Below are 20,014 nucleotides of genomic sequence, written 5' to 3'. Positions count from 1 at the left end.
TGAATCAACAGTAAATGAGGAATTACCATAGGTAAATTAAAACAGCTTTGGTCAAGTTGCCAGGGTAAATTCTTTATTATCTAGAAAAAAGATGTAAAACCGACGGTCCTAATGATATGAAACCAGATTTAGCTCTGTAATTCAAGTTAACACTGATTCATCTAGATTTGGAGCTATCCCACTTTGTAATCCATGTGTTAAGAGCAATTGTTCACCATTTGTCTGAGTTTCAGCCATTGTAAGGTCTAGAAACCTATTTTCACTTAGATCTTTAAAACTTGGCATAAATTGGTAACAGAGTGAATCTGGATGTACAGAAAGAGCCTCTCTGAAAATTACTATTATTCGTTTAACAAAAATAATTAAGACAGCAATCAGGCATACTTTGGGTAATAATGACCTAACTTTTCAGCAATGAAAGCAGCTAGAATGTAAACCCTCTTGACCTCTAAGCTCAATCACACTTGCATGTAATCAGATAGTAACTAGGTGATGACTTTATTCTACAGGTCCTGATGAAAGACATCGCTACTCCTGTGCCTCCTGAGGATGTCAGAGGTTTGATCAAGAAATGTCTAGAAACAGCAGCTTATGTCAACTATACTCGGCTGTCAGCTGAAGCAAAGATCGAAGGTGATTTTCAAATATTTGTTTTGTTATTGTTGCTTAAAGTTAGAGTCAATGTTTAATTTGGGTTTGATGTTCTAAGTGGTGTCTTTTATGCATCCAAAAAGGTGAAATTTTACAATTTTACATGCTCTGCCATGACTCAAGCCTTAATTTACAGACAACAATCATAATAAAATAAGTGTATTTTTAGTTTAGAATTTTTCGGGATATAACTTGTTAACCTGTTGTATTTTTAATCCATTTATAAAATGTATCTTTATCGCTCGCACACAAAGGTTACTTCCTGGTGTTTCTAGCTAGACCATAAAGATAATCTTTATACGTTGTAAAAACTTCATATTTATTGTTTACACCATTTGGAATATTTCGGTTACCATTGGCAACATTTTTGAGTAAATATTTATGTTTAAAACCTTACAATATTCACATTGATTTAAAAAAAAAACATCACTTGCGTCTGGAAGTAACTTTCATGTTTAAAAAATGTTATCTCAAACTGCATTCACTTATAATACAATTTTGAGTTTCTATTTAACAAAAACTAAAAAAAACTATAAAGTTTTTAATAAGCTATCACAATATTCCCCATAGGAATTATGAGATATGAAATTATGCAATATCTAGTAATATTACAGTGCTGTTACTACTGCATACAGAGCTTCAGTAAAAACTTAGCTCAGTCTGAAAATACACCACAAAAGGGTAGAAATGCATTAGCTTTTGAGTTTCAGAAATTAGTGATTCATATTAAATATTAAATATATTCATATTAAATTTATTCATAGTTGGCAGTGAGTCGCTACTAACCACAGCATCACAAAATACAATATGCAATAAGTTTACGTACCTTACGTTGGCAATCATAGTTTAGTCTCGGGTGACTAGTTTCAAGACAACTGTTTCATTTTTAAGTCTCTGGACATCTTACATAAAATTATTTGAACTCATTGTCGCCATCAACAGACAAAAAAACAACATTTAATACACACGAAAGTGGATACATTGAGTTAACGAAAAAGAATGTGCTGCCTGCATATTAAAAGTTGTATTTTTGTGTATTGAAGACAACTAGGTGGTCAAATAATTTTATGTAAGATGACAAGAGACTTCAAAATAAAACAGTTCTTTCGAAACTAGTCGCCCGAGACTAAACTATGATTGTCAATGACAACGTAAGGTACATAAACCTATTTTATAATTTTATAAATCAATCATGCAGGCAATGCTGAGTAAAAAAAAGTTTTTGTAAATTGTTTTGTTTTGTGATTTACTCAGCATTGTAAATCACAAAACAAAACAATTTACAAAAACTGCTTGCCCGGGAAGTAACGTCTGTGAAGCGAGTGTTGGAGGTTTATAAAACAAACGTAATCACAAAACTAGTACTATCTGTTCAATTTACTTTCACAGGTTGTTATATTATTGTTGGTGCTTGTTCATCGACCTTGAAGGATAGGGTATAATAGGATGTAATGAACTGATCATGTATTGTTTTAAGGAGGTGATGGTGCAGTCCAAGGTAAAAATTATTGCCATGCATGATTCAGTAGGTTGTTTGTATGCCTCTGTTCATAGCCGTCTCTAATATAAGGCCGCGGCCTTCCATGTGGCAACGCCGTGACTCATCCCCACCCTGGTCCAACTCCTGGTATTGCCACCAGCAATAAAACGTGCAATATTTCGCCAAAACTGCGCTTATTCACATTGAAAGCTATGAAAATGGGACCAGTTCAATAGATTCATTTTTATCATGAAATGCCGCTTACAATGTTTTAGATTGTATTACAAAATACTAATTAATACATGTTTATATAAACTTATATTCACCACTTAATTCCAACCCTGAATATTATGCACAAGCGATATACATTTGTAATGAAAAAAGAACCATAAATAAATACAGTACTATTAAAAATAGGCCTAGGCTTCCCCTGACATTCTTTTAAATTTTATTATTAACTGGTCATCCAGTGTTCGAAAACTCGACAAAAAGTATGTAATGTACAGACTTCTCTGTCCACCGACCGGGAAAACCGGGAATTATGTGGGATTTATGTATTTAACTGGGAATTTTTTGCCGGGATCGCGCATGACGACGATGACGTATCCGTGACCGTGGAAGACGACGATGACGTATCCGTGACCGCAGGAGTCGGTGACAACGTTTCCGTGACCGCGGGAGACGACGATGACATTTCCGTGACCGCGGGAAACGACAATGGCGTTTCCGTGACACGGGAGTCAACGATGATATTTCCGTGACCGTGGAAGACGACGATGACGTATCCGTGACCGCAGGAGTCGGTGACAACGTTTCCGTGACCGCGGGAGACGACGATGACATTTCCGTGACCGCGGGAAACGACAATGGCGTTTCCGTGACACGGGAGTCAACGATGATATTTCCGTAACCGCGGGAGACGACGATGACGTTTCCGAGACTGCGGGAGACGATGATGGCGTTTCCGTGACCGCGGGAGACAACGATGACATTTTCGTTACCGCGGGAGACGACGATGACGTTTTCGTGACTTCAGGAGACGACGATGACTTTTCCATGATCGCGCATGCGGACAAAAAAAAAATACATGCATATTAAAATGTACGAAACACAACTGCACAAGACTTTGATAACATCTTGCCTCTTTAAAATATTTTAAATTGAGTGTAGGAGTTTTGCCAACGGGTATCAGGTAGAAAGGGTCCCCATCCATGAATTTCACATACTGCGGAGTTTTGCCAACGGTTGCGGGTTGCGCGAGAGGGGGAGGAGGAGAGAGAGAGATTACACGTGACCGTGAGGGTGGCTTCCGCTAGGGGTGGACAAACCAGGCAGGATGCTGACTGTGTTCAAAGTAATGGAGTTATGCACTTCTGACTGTGAAAGGATATGTATTGAATTTTTAACCTAACCTAACCTAATCTAACCTAACCTAACCTAACCTAACCTAACCCACTGCGACAAGCGCATAACTGCCAAGCGTAGACAACCCTGACAATCGCTCTCCTTCCCTCCGTCACACTCTTTCTCCCACCACCACCGTTGGCAAATCTCCGCACCAAGAGGTGGCCGAAGGCATCCCCCCCATCTACCTGACACCCGTTGGCAAAACTCCGGTTCCCTTTTAAATTATCAGTATCTTTAGTGTATTTATTTTTCATTTTGATGATATGTAAGAGGTACAAAAACTGTTTGTTTAAACTATATTACTATTGCTATTTTAGTTTTATATTTTTTATCCAATATGTTTTACATTTAGTTTTAATAAGGTAGGAAACGTGTGTTTTCTTAATCAGAACGTGTTACTTGATTAAGTGTATATGTATTGCTCTAACCCACTCATCTCAATGCGGACCTTCTAGAGAGAAGTGAAATAATTGTATATAGTATATACCCCTCAGTTATTAATGCTTTTGGGTAGTTACTTTACTATTGCACCCCGGAATGACAAACTTGTGTGGCATAACACACTGTCACTACAAATACCATATTGTCTATAATTGTATAAAACAAATGAGTTAACACCGGTGATGCGTCGTCTAGCAGTGCAAACTAATAGCGGGAGCCGGCTGGACTATGCCTCAGATGCGACGTTGCCAGATTTCGCTCGCCACAGCCTTATACTAGAGACAGCTATGCTCTGTTGCATTTCTTACAAACTAATTCACAAGCACCGTGATTTACAACGTAGTTTAATTAATTAGTAAAGGTTTATAAAGTTAACTGTGACTAGTTCACTAATTACTGCAAATTTGGCACCTTTAGCACCCTTTTAGTGAAGAACCAATGATAACAGTATTTATTGTTAAGTATACACTGATATTGCAAATTTTGAAATTAATTGCTTGTAGATTGACGATAAACAAGGTATGAGTTTTGGAATAAGATAATTTCTTTTGTCACATAACCATAACTAAATTTTATATGTCTTGAACAATAGATTTTTAATAACATTGAACATTTATAATTATTTAAAAAAATGTGATTATGTGGAACATTATTTAAACTTGTGCAAAACTTAAGATTAAACTCAGCAAGAAAGCTTAGAACAGTGGCAACTAAAGCTAAATTGATTAAAATAATTTACCTTTCCTGAGAAAACTCGAACAAAAATATAAAATGAAGTTCAACCAAGAAAGCCCTGTTGAACAAACATAAGATTGATACCATAAATACTACAGAAAAGTAAAATTTTACAAGATTACTGATTAAAAAAAATTAAATTACTAAAGTGTTATGTTAGATTTTCACCTACATATGTTGAGCTATAGTTTACAGTTAAGAATGTAAACAAAAACACTTGTTTTATAATTGATTAATTTGAGTAAAGCAATGGTCATACTCATAATCATTATAAGTTTGATTGATCAAGACAGTAATCAGTACTAATTAAATTATGTACAATTATGTGAGTACTTTTACTTCTCTTTAGAAGAACGACAAAACGAGCGTAATATGGTTCACTTTGGGTACAGTATACTAACAAATTATTTCTGGGATCATATGCTTTTTTCTACGGTTCAAAATGGTACCTGCTACAGAAAGTTGGTGGAACCTAACTGGAATCTGTAATAATAAATAAGTTCATCCGTTTCCTTAACCTTTTCCTCATGGTTAGTAATACTAAGAACCAAATTGGTTTTTGGAGTTTAAAGTAACAAAATAGTTTGAAATATTGTAGTTGCATGTTATTTTGTGCTAGTTGCATGATGGCTACATTGAGTTAATGAAAAAGTAGAGCATAAAATATTTAACATGTTTGCATTAGAGTTGATAGTTTTTTTGCGACCTTTATTTGAACATCAAGTTTAAGTTTTATTTTCTACCCATAATACCACGACAAAACTGATTCTAAGCAGTGATAAGGGATGGAAGAGATTGTAGGTAAGGTTAGACACAAAGAAATACGATCAAATTTGTCTTTAAAATAAAATAATACTTACATGAAAATGTCTGCAGTATCCAAACCCTGAAATCACAGTTTTATTCTTTTTGACAAATGACAATCTCTTTTGATTATAAGCACTAAAAAATAGCTTTACCAATATTTGTGTTGATTGATATATTAAAAGAAACATAAATTAATAAAAACACTTTTATTGTAAGGTTTACAATGGTCAAGATATCAATTTCATTTTGTTTATTTTATGACCCTACACATCCATGCATCAATATTTTGTCATAAATTATTCATTTAAAGTATTCAAAATTGTCTTTTATATATACCAACACAGTTGAATCCCAAAAGTTCAGAGCATCAGCAGCTGGCAATAGGGCCATTACCAGCAGTAGGCATGTATGTAGAATGGGCGAATGTTATAGTCTGTATTTCTTAAGCCTAGTCCAGACTTGAAGACTAAATCGGCCGATCGTCTGCTGACAGTCTGTCAACACAGTTTCGGATACAAGTCTCCGATTTGTTTACGTTCACACTTGCCAGCCAGTTTTTATCGTTATGGCAACTAATGAGTACGTTATTTCATCCTGTGCGTGCTTCTTACTTCTTAACCATGTGGCTGATGTACCGAGGAAGAAAGAATGGTGAACCCGCAACGTTCTCTAGGAAGGTTCGTGCTACGGTATTGTATTGTGAAAACCTACTATCTGTCCTTCGATTAGAAGATGACACAGGATTTGGAAACTTTACAAGATTGACCCCTACAGATTTGGAGGTTCTGTTTGAGCAAAGATAACAAACTAATGTACACGTTACAGGGCTGGAATTTCAGCCCTGAACGCCACACTGAACACCAGCGGGTTTGGGTTGTATCCCATATTCTGTCTACAGACACGTTCACACATGTAGACTTGAGATAAAAGACTTGTATCTTGTCTCCGTGTTTCCTATTCGTATGGGAAACAGGAAACACTCTATTTTGTCTCCAGAAACAGGGAGATTTGTCTGCCGACAGTCGGCCAATCATCTGATGATATCGCTAGAAACAAAAGGCAACATTACGGAGACAGTCAACCGAAAATGTTTCCGGAGACAAATCAGTAAATCACCACATGTTAAAGCCTAATGGCTTTAGATTTACATTCAGGAGAGTGTGCATTACAAATATCCCCTTGAATTACATAGTTAATTAATATCAATGTAACAATATATTTTTGCACTTTACTCTTTCTTATCCTCTAACCATGGAATTCTTTACTTTGGTATTATTCACTAAAAGGGTTATAAGAAATTTCAGCCTATTTTGCTTTTGCCTTGACATTTTTTATAAATAAATGGCTAGTAAAAAGAATTGGTGTCGTAGTTCAATGCAACAGAATATTGCTGGTTTTTATTCCAATGACCATGTCCAATATAAAATGTTCATAAGTAATCTATCATGTTTGAGGACTGTGGAATGTGTAGTTGAAATATTGCTCTTGACATCCTCTAAGACATAGTTATTTATTATTGGGTTGCTATTTTGTATATTTGACTGTAGATGCTCAACTTGACTGGAAAACACTGATAGGCATGACAGTTTATACTTATTCATCAGAATAGAATCTAGTTACCCAATGTAAAATTGGTTTTTAAGGTAGACAATGAGTTTAACATCTATAACTTAATATAAAATACCTAAGAGAAACTTGACCGGATCATCTTAAAATTAATTTAAGATACAAAATCTCCAATATGATATATGTCAGTGTTCACTAAAAAGGTACCTAAGTTAAACTGTTATTTTGTCTATTTTATTATATTATTTTGTTTTGATTTGAAGATCAGACAAATTTAGTACAATATTTCTTAATTTCTTTTCTCCTTATTTGAAAAGATGTCATCACACACTATCAATTTTAAATCAGTTGTAACTATAAATACATTTTAAAAATTCAACCATAGTTATTAGAGTTTAGTTTTTTATTTTAAATTGGAAGGATATTAACGTTGGAATTCATGTGAAACCAAAATGTTTTATTTTTGTTTTAAACAACTGTGTGTTTATTTTTGTTTTTGTCTTGACTGAAATCTCAAGAAAACCCCCTGATTTTTAACATTGTTTTAAATAGTTTTAACTCATTGTATAAACAAGTGTTATTCTTCTCAGATGCTTCCTTTAAACTCAATATTTATTCTAAACGTCATCAGATTTTCATGAACCTTGCACAATCTAATTTATGAATACATTGAGTTATATTTGAAAACATTTAAGTTATTTTTTTACTTTCGTACAGTAACTTTGAAGAATGATAACTAGTTGCCATTCTTTTTTTTCAGATGATTTGAGTGGTGAAATGATAGTGCCTCCTGGCAAGAAGCTAGAAGACCTCATCCACCTTGCTGAACTCTGTGTGGATTTGCTGCAGCAGAATGAAGAACATTATGCGGAGGTAAGTCAATCGTGGTTGTGCTGGTTTAAGATAAAACAATTGTTATTTTGTTTTGCCCAAAACCTTTCAGTAAATATTTAAGTTTCCTCACGATTTGAAATGTTTATTGTGATATATGTAGTCAATGACGTTTTCCTAGCAATTTTTATCCAAAGCAAGATTACAGGTTGAATGAATCTCAATGTTTGTACAATTGTTAATTAAATTGGTATGTCAAACAGAATGGGAAATATTACAGATCTGTGCCACTTGAATTTCCATATAATAATGTATTTATTACACTTACTTACTTTTATTTATTTGAACTTACTTTTGACTCATTTAATACTTTTTTGGATACATAAACAAACTTTACAGGTTAAAACTTGTATTTTTTGTTGTTATGAAGGAAGTTTCTAACCAGTTTGTTAAAACCTTAAACTGATAATGTAATGTGACAAGTACAGCTGTTAAAATGTCACTAACGGTAGAGTAAATAAGTATAGTTTTATTTCTTAAGAAAACAGACTCTAAATTTGAAGCTTTCTTGACTTATTCATTCACTGGAATAAAATATTTTAACAAAATTCAGTTTAGATGGAGACATTTAAGATAACATCAATAGTTTTTTGGTTAGGCCAGGTTAGGGAAATCAGTCTGGTAACTCAATTTTGTTCGGTATTTTTGATTCTTTAGCACGCTCATTCATACTTTAAATTTGTCATAATGACACCTTCAAGATTTCATCCATAAGCAAATGATAGTTTTTAGTATTTTGATGATTTTAGCTGCTAAAACTTATCTCTCAATCTACCTGTTTGACCTTTTTGGACTCTTTAATTACTAGGGATTACTCACTCTAAGACGATGTAATATTCAATTGCAAGCTAATTTTTAATACTATCATTGTAGCCATTTCAGAACATCTTTATAGATATTTGTATCAAACTCCATTTAGGATTTGAGATTTCCAATCTTTATACACAGCTAAGATAAAATTGTTTCAATGAAAAACTTTCCTTATAGCTCGTGTGAAAAACATGTATGTTCCTCAAATTCTAATGCATTTTGCTAATTTTTCATTTGCTTTAAGTTTATATTTTACTAGCACAACAAATGATAACACATATTTTATTTTTATCATAAAAAATAGTGATAAGTTGTTTATGAAATCTTAGACATACCACAATGATCATTATCTTAAAATGTATTGGTAACTATTAAAATAAACGACACTATTTACATCTGTACCTTGGCTGAAAAATTTTATTTTATCAATAAATTTCATCTTAAGATGATGTTTTTTTAACATATCAATCATGTTTCATTAATACCTCGTAAGTTTAATATATCCATACTATATAATTGTATGGCCTCTGGATAAGAATATTGATCTTGACAAACGATCGATAATATAAATTTGAATGACAAATGAAGAGATTTAATAGAGTATCGTAAATGTTATAGATTTTAATATACTATAGTTGTATTGTTTATTTTCAAATCTCATGTTTTTTGTGAATCCATGGCTACAGCGATTGATTTTTTTATGGGATTTAGGATACCGCTTAGTGAGCATGCTGATACCATACAGTTTACTAAAGGAACAATTTACCCAAAACTGTGCCACTTATACATCCATTTACAAACATAGCCAATTAGTTGAATTTAAAGGATACACATGAAATTAAAACATATTTCTAAGGATATATTTTCCTCAGGAATGTTTTGCCTCCCTGAAGGAGTGAGATATATTTTTTCTATCCGTTAATTTCATTCCAACTGAACTCTTGTAATTATATTCACTTAACAGTATTTTTAGGTCCATCAGCAGATGAGAATATATTTTACACACATTGAATGACACATACATGTTCCTCTTGTTTCCTATGCACGACTGCTTTTATGTGGGTGTGTGGGTATTGTACATGTATATAAAAATATGTTGTGTACACGTATAAATTAAATGTTTATATTAGTTCATCTAGAAACACTTTTAAGTTGAATTTGTATATTTACATTACGGGTTTTAATATGTTATGTTAGTAGTCGGGGATGCATTGCACGGCATCCAAGTGCCACGATGTCCAATGATATTATTCAGTGTCACGATGTCCAAAATTTAATTTTTGAGCTGTTGCACGACATCCAATATAAAATATTTGACTGTTGCACGACGTCCAAATCTCACCATGTCCAAAAGTACAGTAACTGCAAAAAATATAGTCTTTCTACAAGCTTTGGACGTCATGAGATTAGTCGTCGTGAAACAGCGCACTATATACTCTTAAAAAAGTATTATTTGCACCACGTCCAAAGCTGCTCCAGTTGCACGACGTCCAATGATATAACCCAGTGTCACGACGTCCAAAATATAATTTTAGAGCTGTTTCATGACATCCAATATAAAATATTCTATTGTTGCACCACGTCCAAAGCCGCTGGTGCCAGTTGCACGATGTCCAATGATATAAGTCAGTGTCATGACGTCCAAAATATAATTATTGAGCTGTTTCACGATGTCCAATATAAAATATTTGACTGTTGCACTACGTCCAAAACCGCTGTTGCCAGTTGCACAACGTTCAATATAGCTCATTGACTTATATCATTGGACGTCATGCAACTCGCAGCGGCTTTGAATGTGGTGCAAATGATAAATTTTAAGAGTATATAGTGCACTGTTTCATGACGACCAATCTCATGACGTCCAAAGCTTATAGAAAGACTATATTTTTTGCAGTTACTGTACTTTTGGACATGGTGAGATTTGGACATCGTGCAACAGTCAAATATTTTATATTGGACGTCATGCAACAGCTAAAATTATATTTTGGTTGTTGTGACACTGAATAATATCATTGGATGTCGTGGGACTTGAACGTCGTGCAACACTCCCCTAAATTATGGTACCATCTTTATCTATCTCTAAGTGCCTTTTAACTTTTTATCCATAAATACCAGTTTTAGAAAGAGAAATTCGTCATCGATCAGATTCTAAGTTGAATGATGAATGATTTTTCAATCTTATATCAATAAAAAAATGGGGAAAATGTGTATCTTATAAAAATAAACTTGGAACACAATCATAAGTGATTCTAATTAAATTCATTTTACCAGTTTTTCCCCCTTTTTAAGATTTCTAATATCATCCCTAACTTAATAAATTATTTATGGTATAGACCACTTCGAAATAACTCCCTTGGTTATTTTCTGAGGGAAAAGTTAAGAGTAGGTGATAATAAAGTCTAAGATTAACGGAATGACATTTTTTGAGGTATTTGCCAATAGGTATGAAATCCATCAAAGGTTCAAACTTACATTTTCAATCACTTTGTGTGATTTATGTTATAAAAGGCATTTGGAAATGGGTATTGTATATTTTATGACATTAAAATATGTTTTAGATAATAAATAAATAATAATACTTTGTACATTTGTACTATCATAGAAGGATAATTAATTTGTGCATGTAATAAGCGAAGCATCAAACTAAGAATATCAATATTCAAAGAGAATGTCAAACACTGATGCACTCTTAATATTACAAAGCAACGTTGGCTCAAGAGCCAACAAGTTGTGTAAGTAGTTTGAAAATTGAACATCAAATGAAAATTTAAGATTCAGATCCGTGCAAGGTTCTTTTTCCTCATTAAGAGCCACAGAAAAGTGAACTGGACAACTCAACCTACAAGTTTGAGAGAATGTTTGATTCTCGTTTATTTTATAAATTTATACAGGAATATAAAGCGAATAACAGAATAATGGTTGTTGAATGCCATGCTCCCTGACACTTTTACAACATAAAAATACTGGAATCAACCATTCATTGGTAAGTTTATACCATTTTTCTTTTGGAATCGAAAAAAGAAAGTGCATAATTTTCTGGAAATTAGTTAAGAAAAATGTTTTTTTTTTACATAACGCTCTGTCAGCTTAGCAACACAAAATCAAGAAGCTGTCATGATTATGGTAATACACAAAGTCGAGAAACAGTAAACTTACCAAGTACACAATGAGTCCCAGAAGTGGTAACCATATCTATGATCTGGAAACAAACAAGTAAACCTTCACGCTGCCCCACCATGAAAGGTGAAATGGTGGCATTATTCATAAATATTTTCCAGAGAGCATGATTGAAGACTGGCCTTTTCTAATCATTCATGCCGTTCAACTTCAAACTCCAAGGATAAAGTCAATGATACACCGAAGAATGCCAACAGTCAATGAAAATTTGAGAAGAATAGCAGTAACAAACTCTTCTCTTCTTTGGAGACAAATTACTAATTGGTTGATTATCAATTGGTTGACAGATAGTTGGTTCTTGCTCCATTTGAAGTTTTCACCTCTGCACAAGTTAAATGTTGGAAATCAGCTTGAATGTATGCAGATTAATACAGGCCAGAATTTGTATATCTTAATGTAGTTTTACTCTCATAGGTTCTGCAAGAGGGAGGAGCCATTTATTTAGGTCTGACCATTCAATGCCTCTATTTTTATTTATTTTTTATTTATTTTTTTTCATTAACAATATAAAACACATGTTTTGCACTACACATAAGATTAATCACTTTTTTATTCTTTGTTTATACTGTATTATGATTCTTAAAAATAATAAACATATCAAATCTTCCTTTCAATTTATTTCAGTTTGTACAGTTTTCAAAAGATTTTAGTATACAATATTTATTATTAGATATAATAATATTGAAAATTAGGATTTCCAAAAGCCCCAGATCATGTTAACAGTTAAATAACCATGGCTAAAAATAAAATACATATTATTCAATCAACTAATAGTGATTTTAAATAGTGTATTCCAGTCCAAAATATGTTATTTAATATTTCATACCAACTAACAATCTTATCACATTTGTTGATATATTTGGTCAAAACACTTAATCTGCTGTTTGTGTGCATGTGGACATATACAGGGTGACAAAAAAGTCTGAAAACGGCTTAATATCTTTTTAACTAAATCCGTTAGAAAATTCAAACCATTCACATCAACTTACATGTATGAAAACTTCTTTTTCCAAGCATTAGCCTATCATTTTTTTACCTCTACCAGGGGACGACCCATGACGCACATAATCTTTAATGTAAGCATAGGTTGATATGCACATCATTTTAAAGGGTTAGTCAAATGGAGTTCATTGCCAGAAACCGTGTCTCAAAACGTTCATCCATTACAAAATGGCGGCTGTCAAAGTTCTCAGGCCTTAGTATTGGTAAATACTCGTATTCAACATTAGCTTGAGACCTGAAATTGTATTTTAAAGTCAACTAGCTTGTATACTAATATTATTCAATCTTCAAAACAAATTCAACCGGGTTTCAGATTTCCCAGCTAATGTTGACTATGAGTAGGATTTACCAATACTAAGAACTGTGCAGGTATGTTCCGCAAGAACTTTGGACTGCCGCCATTTTGTAATGGATGAATCTTTTATGACGCGGTTTCCGACAATGAACTCCACTTGACTAGACCTTTAAAATTATGTGCATATCAACCTATGCTTACATTAAAGATTATGTACCAACTCCTCATGGGCCGTCCCCTGGTGAAGGTAAAAAAATGATAATGCTTGTAAAAAGTAGTTTTCATACATATATGTTGATGTGAAAGGTTTGAACTTTCTAACAAATTTAGTTAAAAAGATATCAAGCCGTTTCCAGACTTTATTGCCACCCTGTATTTGTTTCTATAATTCTTAGATGAGTTGTCACTTCATAAGTGTATACAGATCAACATTATACTAATATAATGTTCTACCTTAATGTTCTGATGAAGGTAGTATTCAGTTTAAATAAAATCTGTATTAAAATAAAAAAATTATAGCCCTTTATATTTAATTGTAGACTAAGTTATCAATGCAGGGGAAAATAAAATTGTAATATTTCTCTTGATTTTAATTTTTTCTGCCAAATATTATACAGCATAACTATTATCTACTTTTATGTTGAAGTTAAACTTGTCTGGGACTTTTGGAACTGTGTTAAATTTTTGTTTTATTAGTAAAACCTATAAGTGCGTGTATTGTTCAGACACATAAAACGGTTTCTCAAATATTTGTCATACTGAGGGAAATACAAAAGGGCTGCATCAGTTTATAAACTGTAAAAAAAGTGTGATTTCATTCCTTAATGAAAATTCACTATCTGGGCATTACTGTTCCCTGAAAAAAATAAGGAGAAAGGAACGCATAGCATACCTAAGAACATACTGACTTACTTAAGAAAAGAGTTCCAGGCAGTTTATTCTAAGATGGCAGTAGGTCCAAGCGGCTCCTTCAGAAAGAGTAGGTACTACGAGAGTTTCAAAACTGGCATCATTGACTGTGAGTCATTTTTATCTTCTATTCCTCTTAAAAGGGCAAAAGGTTATGTAGATTTTGTTGTAAACTTGTTGTCTGCTATCAACTGCCTGGAACTCTTCTTAGGTAAGTTAGTTGTGTGTCTGTTTCTTCTTCCTCGATGTATTCCATAGCTAAGTGTTTTATCCTCCATACAAATATTATGTGGTGCTTAGGTGATTTTACGATTTGATTGTTCTCTCAAATGTTTTTTAAAGTGTAATTTACGTGTCTGGGTATAGACATACAAGTGTGTGTGTGTGTATACTGTATACTTGTATACTGTATACTGAATGTGGTGGAGCATGCCTCACACGTATGTGTCAGTGTAACTGTGTCAATGTTACTCATGTGGTCCATGTTGTATCTATCTATTGATGGCCTTCTATCACCCCCTTACCTGTCATTCTATCTATCTTTAATTTATATTTTTATTCTTTTCTTTCCTCTCACGCGATGGCTGTGATGATCAGGCTTACAGATCGGTGAGTTATGTGTACTGTTGCTACTCTTGTTAGTTACCTAGCAAATCAGAACAAGCTGGTAAGGCCTATGTTTTACATTCACTTTTCAGTACGTGTAGTAGATAGGAATACCTTTGTTGTTTTTCCTGTAGACCTTGCATAGGTAAGAAGTTTGTGTCACCCTATGCATTCAGCAACCTTATGTGGCATCATCAAGGGTCTTCTACAAGCTGGTCAAATGCATAAGAGTGGCACAAACATCTCACCCACTCAAGAACTACAGACTACAAACACAAATGTAATCCAATATAATTCAAGTTCATGAAACTGGGATGGTAAATAATCGAATATATTAATTATAAATAGTTAAACCCTATTTACTCTCACCATTGGCTAAAGCTCTCACCTACAAAACTCTGTAACTTGATGAATGTAATGCTTGTTTCTCATGGAACCTATACTGAAAAATGAAGTTGAAACAGAATACAGAATAAGGACTTATGGTTTGAGATCTCTTCAAATAACTTTTCTAATTTATATTTCAATTTTTGTTCTATTAGAGATGTTAAGATATAAAGAAGTGGGCTGTTATAAAATGTGTGCATAATATTAAGATGTTTAATTTTTCATTGTATGGGTTGCATAAAAATGTTTGAAATTTCCGTTATACTAGTAAGGTAATTGAATTGAAATATTTTGTATTTTACTTCTATATTTTAAAAAGAGTGTTGATACAAAAGTTAAATATTTTTTGTATTTAAACTTCTCTTGGAGACTCAGTTATTTTTATTAATGTTTAACATTAATTCTGTACTGTGGTCAATCATATTCTTAAAACACTATTTGGGAAAATTAAGATATTAACCAACTTTTTTGCAAAAAAAAGTATATACTTTGTTGGTTCTGATTTGATTGGGGGACTTATTAGCCTTTGAATAAAATATAATTATTAATTTACTCTTGGGAGCAAGCATGCGTTTTTATCTTGATCTCTATTGAAGTGTTCACATTTCATGTTTTGGCGTTGAAATTAACTTCCTGTACACTTTTCTTGCTGATTATTTACATTTTGTTTTACATAAAAATGAGAGTATAAGTTACTTTGTTTAGGCAGAGTAAAAATATTCACTTCCAATATATTAGATAACGTTGGCTAAGATTTAAAAAATATATTAAAACTATCATAGGTTGTAGGATTATGCTTGTTAATTGCATGCTATGTTAGGAATAAAATATTTGAGAAAATATCTGAGTATATTTTGGTTGTCAAAGATTTGATCAGTCACTATGTGGAATTTGTTTAAGAAGTAGGTTTTCTTGCACGGATTCTTCTATGCATGTAAAATACTATTATTATCTCAATGACAACAGAGTCACAAATTTTGTAATTCGTGGTAGTCCAAAGAAGAAATATTATGAAAAATTGTTAACCACTTGAAAGGTTCTATCAAACTGTATGCATTTTTTTTATTTATAAATGATTAAATTTTACTTAATTCGTAAACAGCTTGATTGTATCTCTAATATTTCTAAGGATTACTATAAAAAATTACTATATAAAATTGTTACCTATATAATTTTCAATCACAGAATAAATATTAAGAAGTAAAATGATAAATTATCATAAAAATTTAAGTGAGTATTCAAATCATTGCTCCATGTAAAATTAATGTTAATCATTAATGTATATATTTTTTAATGCTTAAATTAAAGTTTACTGTACTAAATTTGTTACTAAATACTGTAGATTCAATACTAAATACCTTCCAATTGTTCATTTTCTATTTGATATCAATTATAGGTTTGATTTAAATGTACAATAGGGACAATTGCCATGGTTTACTTAATACTAATAAAATAATAAGGTATTCAATACCGTAGGTAGTATAAACATCAACTAAAGTGGACCGCATGAAAATGGTTTGATAAAATTTCAAGCTTTATTGCCAAGTTTCTACAAAAGAATCAGTCACAAAAAGCTGTAAAAATTTTTACGCCATACTACACTTTTTTAACAAATTTCCCACGCAAGGATTTAGTCCAGAAAACAACTGTTTACCATCAGCTTAATCAAATGGGCTTTCATTACGTACTACTGTACTGTAATGAGTTTTTTCTGGACACCAGTTGATTATATTTGGCAATGAGTGGTTATAAACAAAAACATAACCTCTCATAACTTCTAAAAGTTATGAGTGATTGAGAGATATAAGTGATTGTTAGTCCTTTAGTCGGTGGGAATATATAAGCATTTGTACAGGTTTGTTATTGTTAAGTTAGCTTAGAGTAGTATGGCGTAAAATATCGTACGTCACTCGTCCAATATGTGTTTATTGGACTCGTATGGTAATCCCGCACTTGCCTTCGTCTCGCACGGGAACAACCACACTTGTTTAGTTAACACATATTTTCAGGACTAGTAACATAATATGCTATTATTGAACCATTTTCGTCCGGTCTACTCTATGTATTAAGTTAACATGCTTATGTATGTCTCTGTATCACCCTGAATGTATGGATTTCTTTCAAATGTTTTCGTTTTAAACAGGATAAAGTAAGTACAAGTTATATAAGTGCATGGCTGCTTTTCTTGTATGTTATGTGCATCCACCCCAACACTTGGCTTTACAGTTTTTGCACTTTTCCTTCTCTTGCATTCTTTACAATTCCAGACAGTTTACAAACCCCAACAGTTAGCATCAATTTATATTAAATTGTTTTCATACAGGCACAGTTGGATATTTGAGTACCAAACACACATTCCAATCATCTTCTGCTGCAGATTCCAGATTGTATTATAAAACAGTTCTCACATCTTAACCAATTACATTTTTGTATAAATGGTTTTGTAGTATTTTCAATACTCTTAATTTTATTTCAGCACGGACATGTGACATTTATTGCATTGTTGATATAATGTAGAACTTTTGATGACGTAACTATTACCTCACCCAATATTTGTTCAATAGCAAATCAATTTACACTTATTAGTTTAGCAGTAATTACACGTACATCTTTCATGCTTAACTATCAATTTATAAAAAAAGTATGCAGGTGGTTGAAACGTAAACACTCAATGAAAGGGAAATTTGAGCATTAAAGATCAAGTAAGAGCAACTAAATACAAATATATCACTATCTTAGTCTAAACATGTGTTTGAATGTTAGTATTAAAGCAATTGTCTTTGGGCGATTTTTTTAAGATTTTTGAATTTTAACAGACATCCAAACATCGTATAACATCAGGACATATTCAGACCCACATTCATTCAAGGCATAGTTTAACTAACTAATATATATAAACTCTAATTATTGAACTCTAATTTTATGAGCAGACATAATTTAAAATAAACAGTTAATCGTAATTATATTCTGACTCGAAAACCCAAAATCACCAGTATAAGATACCGTACATTTTAGTCATTATTTTGTTTTGGATTAATAGTTTTAAGCTCAACACATTTTTAGTTGTTATGCATTCAAACGAGCAGTTACATAAAATAAGAACTAATTTTGCTGTTAAGTACTTTAAAGTAACTTTTTAAAGTTTGCACATTATTTTATAGTTTACCTACTCATAACATGACTTCTAGAGATAAGAATCAAATAACATGGTTAAAATAATTACCCACTTTTGAAAACTAAAGGTAAAAGTGCATTGCCAACAAATATATAAAAACATATTGTTTTGCATTATCTTTTGCATAAAACCAAATGTGGATTTAGAATGTATTATAATTTTTTGGATGAAGTCAGTATTAATCATTGGATAAAACCTTTGTTGAATAAAAACTTTTGATTTAAATCGAAGGGTTTAAAGTGAGATCTTAGGCACAGATTGTAATTGCAAAAAAAACATAAATAATTTGAAATGAATTTTAAATTAATATATTTTTAATTGGGATTTTGAGTCGTATAGATACAGAGCACTAGGAAATATGAAATAAATAATTAAATTTTTAGGTGAATAATAATTTTATACCCTTCGAAAAATAAACTTTTTTTAGATTTCAATTATACTATGTAAAACTTTATACATACTCATACCAGATATTGCCATCTAACAGACCATGTCAAAAACATGGACTTTATTCTAGATGCAACATTGTCTTCTATCATGAGATAGTACACATTCTGTATAATTTGTTCAGGATTTCTACGGTCTTATTATACATAGGGATTCATCATTGAAATACATCTAAGCTCTTTGTAAAACTATATTGGTCGGGCTTTGGTCACTCATAAGTTAAGTTCCTTTAAACATTAGAACACCTTCGTAAATTGAAGAGATTGTCAAAGCTCTTTAAAATTTCTTGCAAAAAGCTCAGTGTTGAATATTCTGCTGATCATTTATGAACATATTAAGGAATATTGCCTTGATACTGTGTTGATATCCTCAATTTAAAAAAAACAACTGATTATTCAATTTTTATATGCAACAAAGAATATTAAATACAACTGCTTACATTACCAGCCAAATATTTAAGTGGCAATGGCATGATTACTTGTAATTTGTGAAATTATATCCCAGCCTAATGCTGAAATATTTTGCAATTGACGGATAGTCCTTTGCAACCATAAACATTGTTTCCATTGTGCATTGTGACAAAACTTCTTTCCAAAAGTGGTTGTACATAATCACTCGCATATACTGTAGAGTCTTTGTTCTCGGTAGATGTCCACATCATTGAACTGGTTACTGGTTGAAATTCTGGCCAACATTCGGGAGTTGTTGCAATTGTTCATCCTTGGATACAATTAAACTGATAGATTACTAACACAGTAGTTCAAATCAGTTAAGCTGTTGATTGCTCCAAAGATCGATTGCTCCAATGCATTTAAAAATTCTGCCAATTCAACAATGTAGTCATCTCCCAAAGAAGAAAATTCAGTGGTCTACTTTGCCTGTGGAAGTCTACCTTCCACTCATATATAGTTTAACATAGTTTTTATTGTAGTGAGACAGTTGTTGTTTATTACTTCGTTGAATATTTTTAAGTTCACTCTTAATCAGTGCTACTATTCTGGTGATACACAAGTACAGTATATAATGTATTCAATTCGGTAAAATGCGCATACTGCTCTTATTAAATTGTATCTGCCTGCCTAGCCAGTCAACAGTATACAAATGATTGTGTTATACGCTTATATGTATTTAATTTAATTTATTTTAAATTAATATTATAACATTTTTCAGAACTAAATTAATGCATTTTTACTGCTTTAGCTTAGCTAGGCATAGTATCAATATATTG

General features: G+C 32.3%; 1 protein-coding gene across 1 annotated transcript in view; it reads left to right on the top strand.

Moving 5' to 3' along the window:
* The window catches only part of LOC128998612 (calcium-dependent secretion activator), a 226,535-nt gene that overhangs the window by 157,303 nt on the left and 49,218 nt on the right, over positions 1-20,014 (top strand). The window contains exons 25-26 of the mRNA XM_054424824.1: positions 510-633; positions 7,848-7,960. Of these exons, the coding sequence (XP_054280799.1) occupies positions 510-633; positions 7,848-7,960 (237 nt within the window). The remainder of the gene's footprint in view (positions 1-509; positions 634-7,847; positions 7,961-20,014) is intronic.

The sequence above is a fragment of the Macrosteles quadrilineatus genome, unplaced genomic scaffold, assembly GCF_028750875.1.
Source record: "Macrosteles quadrilineatus isolate MER2022 unplaced genomic scaffold, UCM_ALF_1.0 Scaffold_7__1_contigs__length_78375512, whole genome shotgun sequence".
NCBI classification, from domain to species: domain Eukaryota; kingdom Metazoa; phylum Arthropoda; class Insecta; order Hemiptera; family Cicadellidae; genus Macrosteles; species Macrosteles quadrilineatus.
This window is presented reverse-complemented; position numbering and strand designations above follow the sequence as displayed.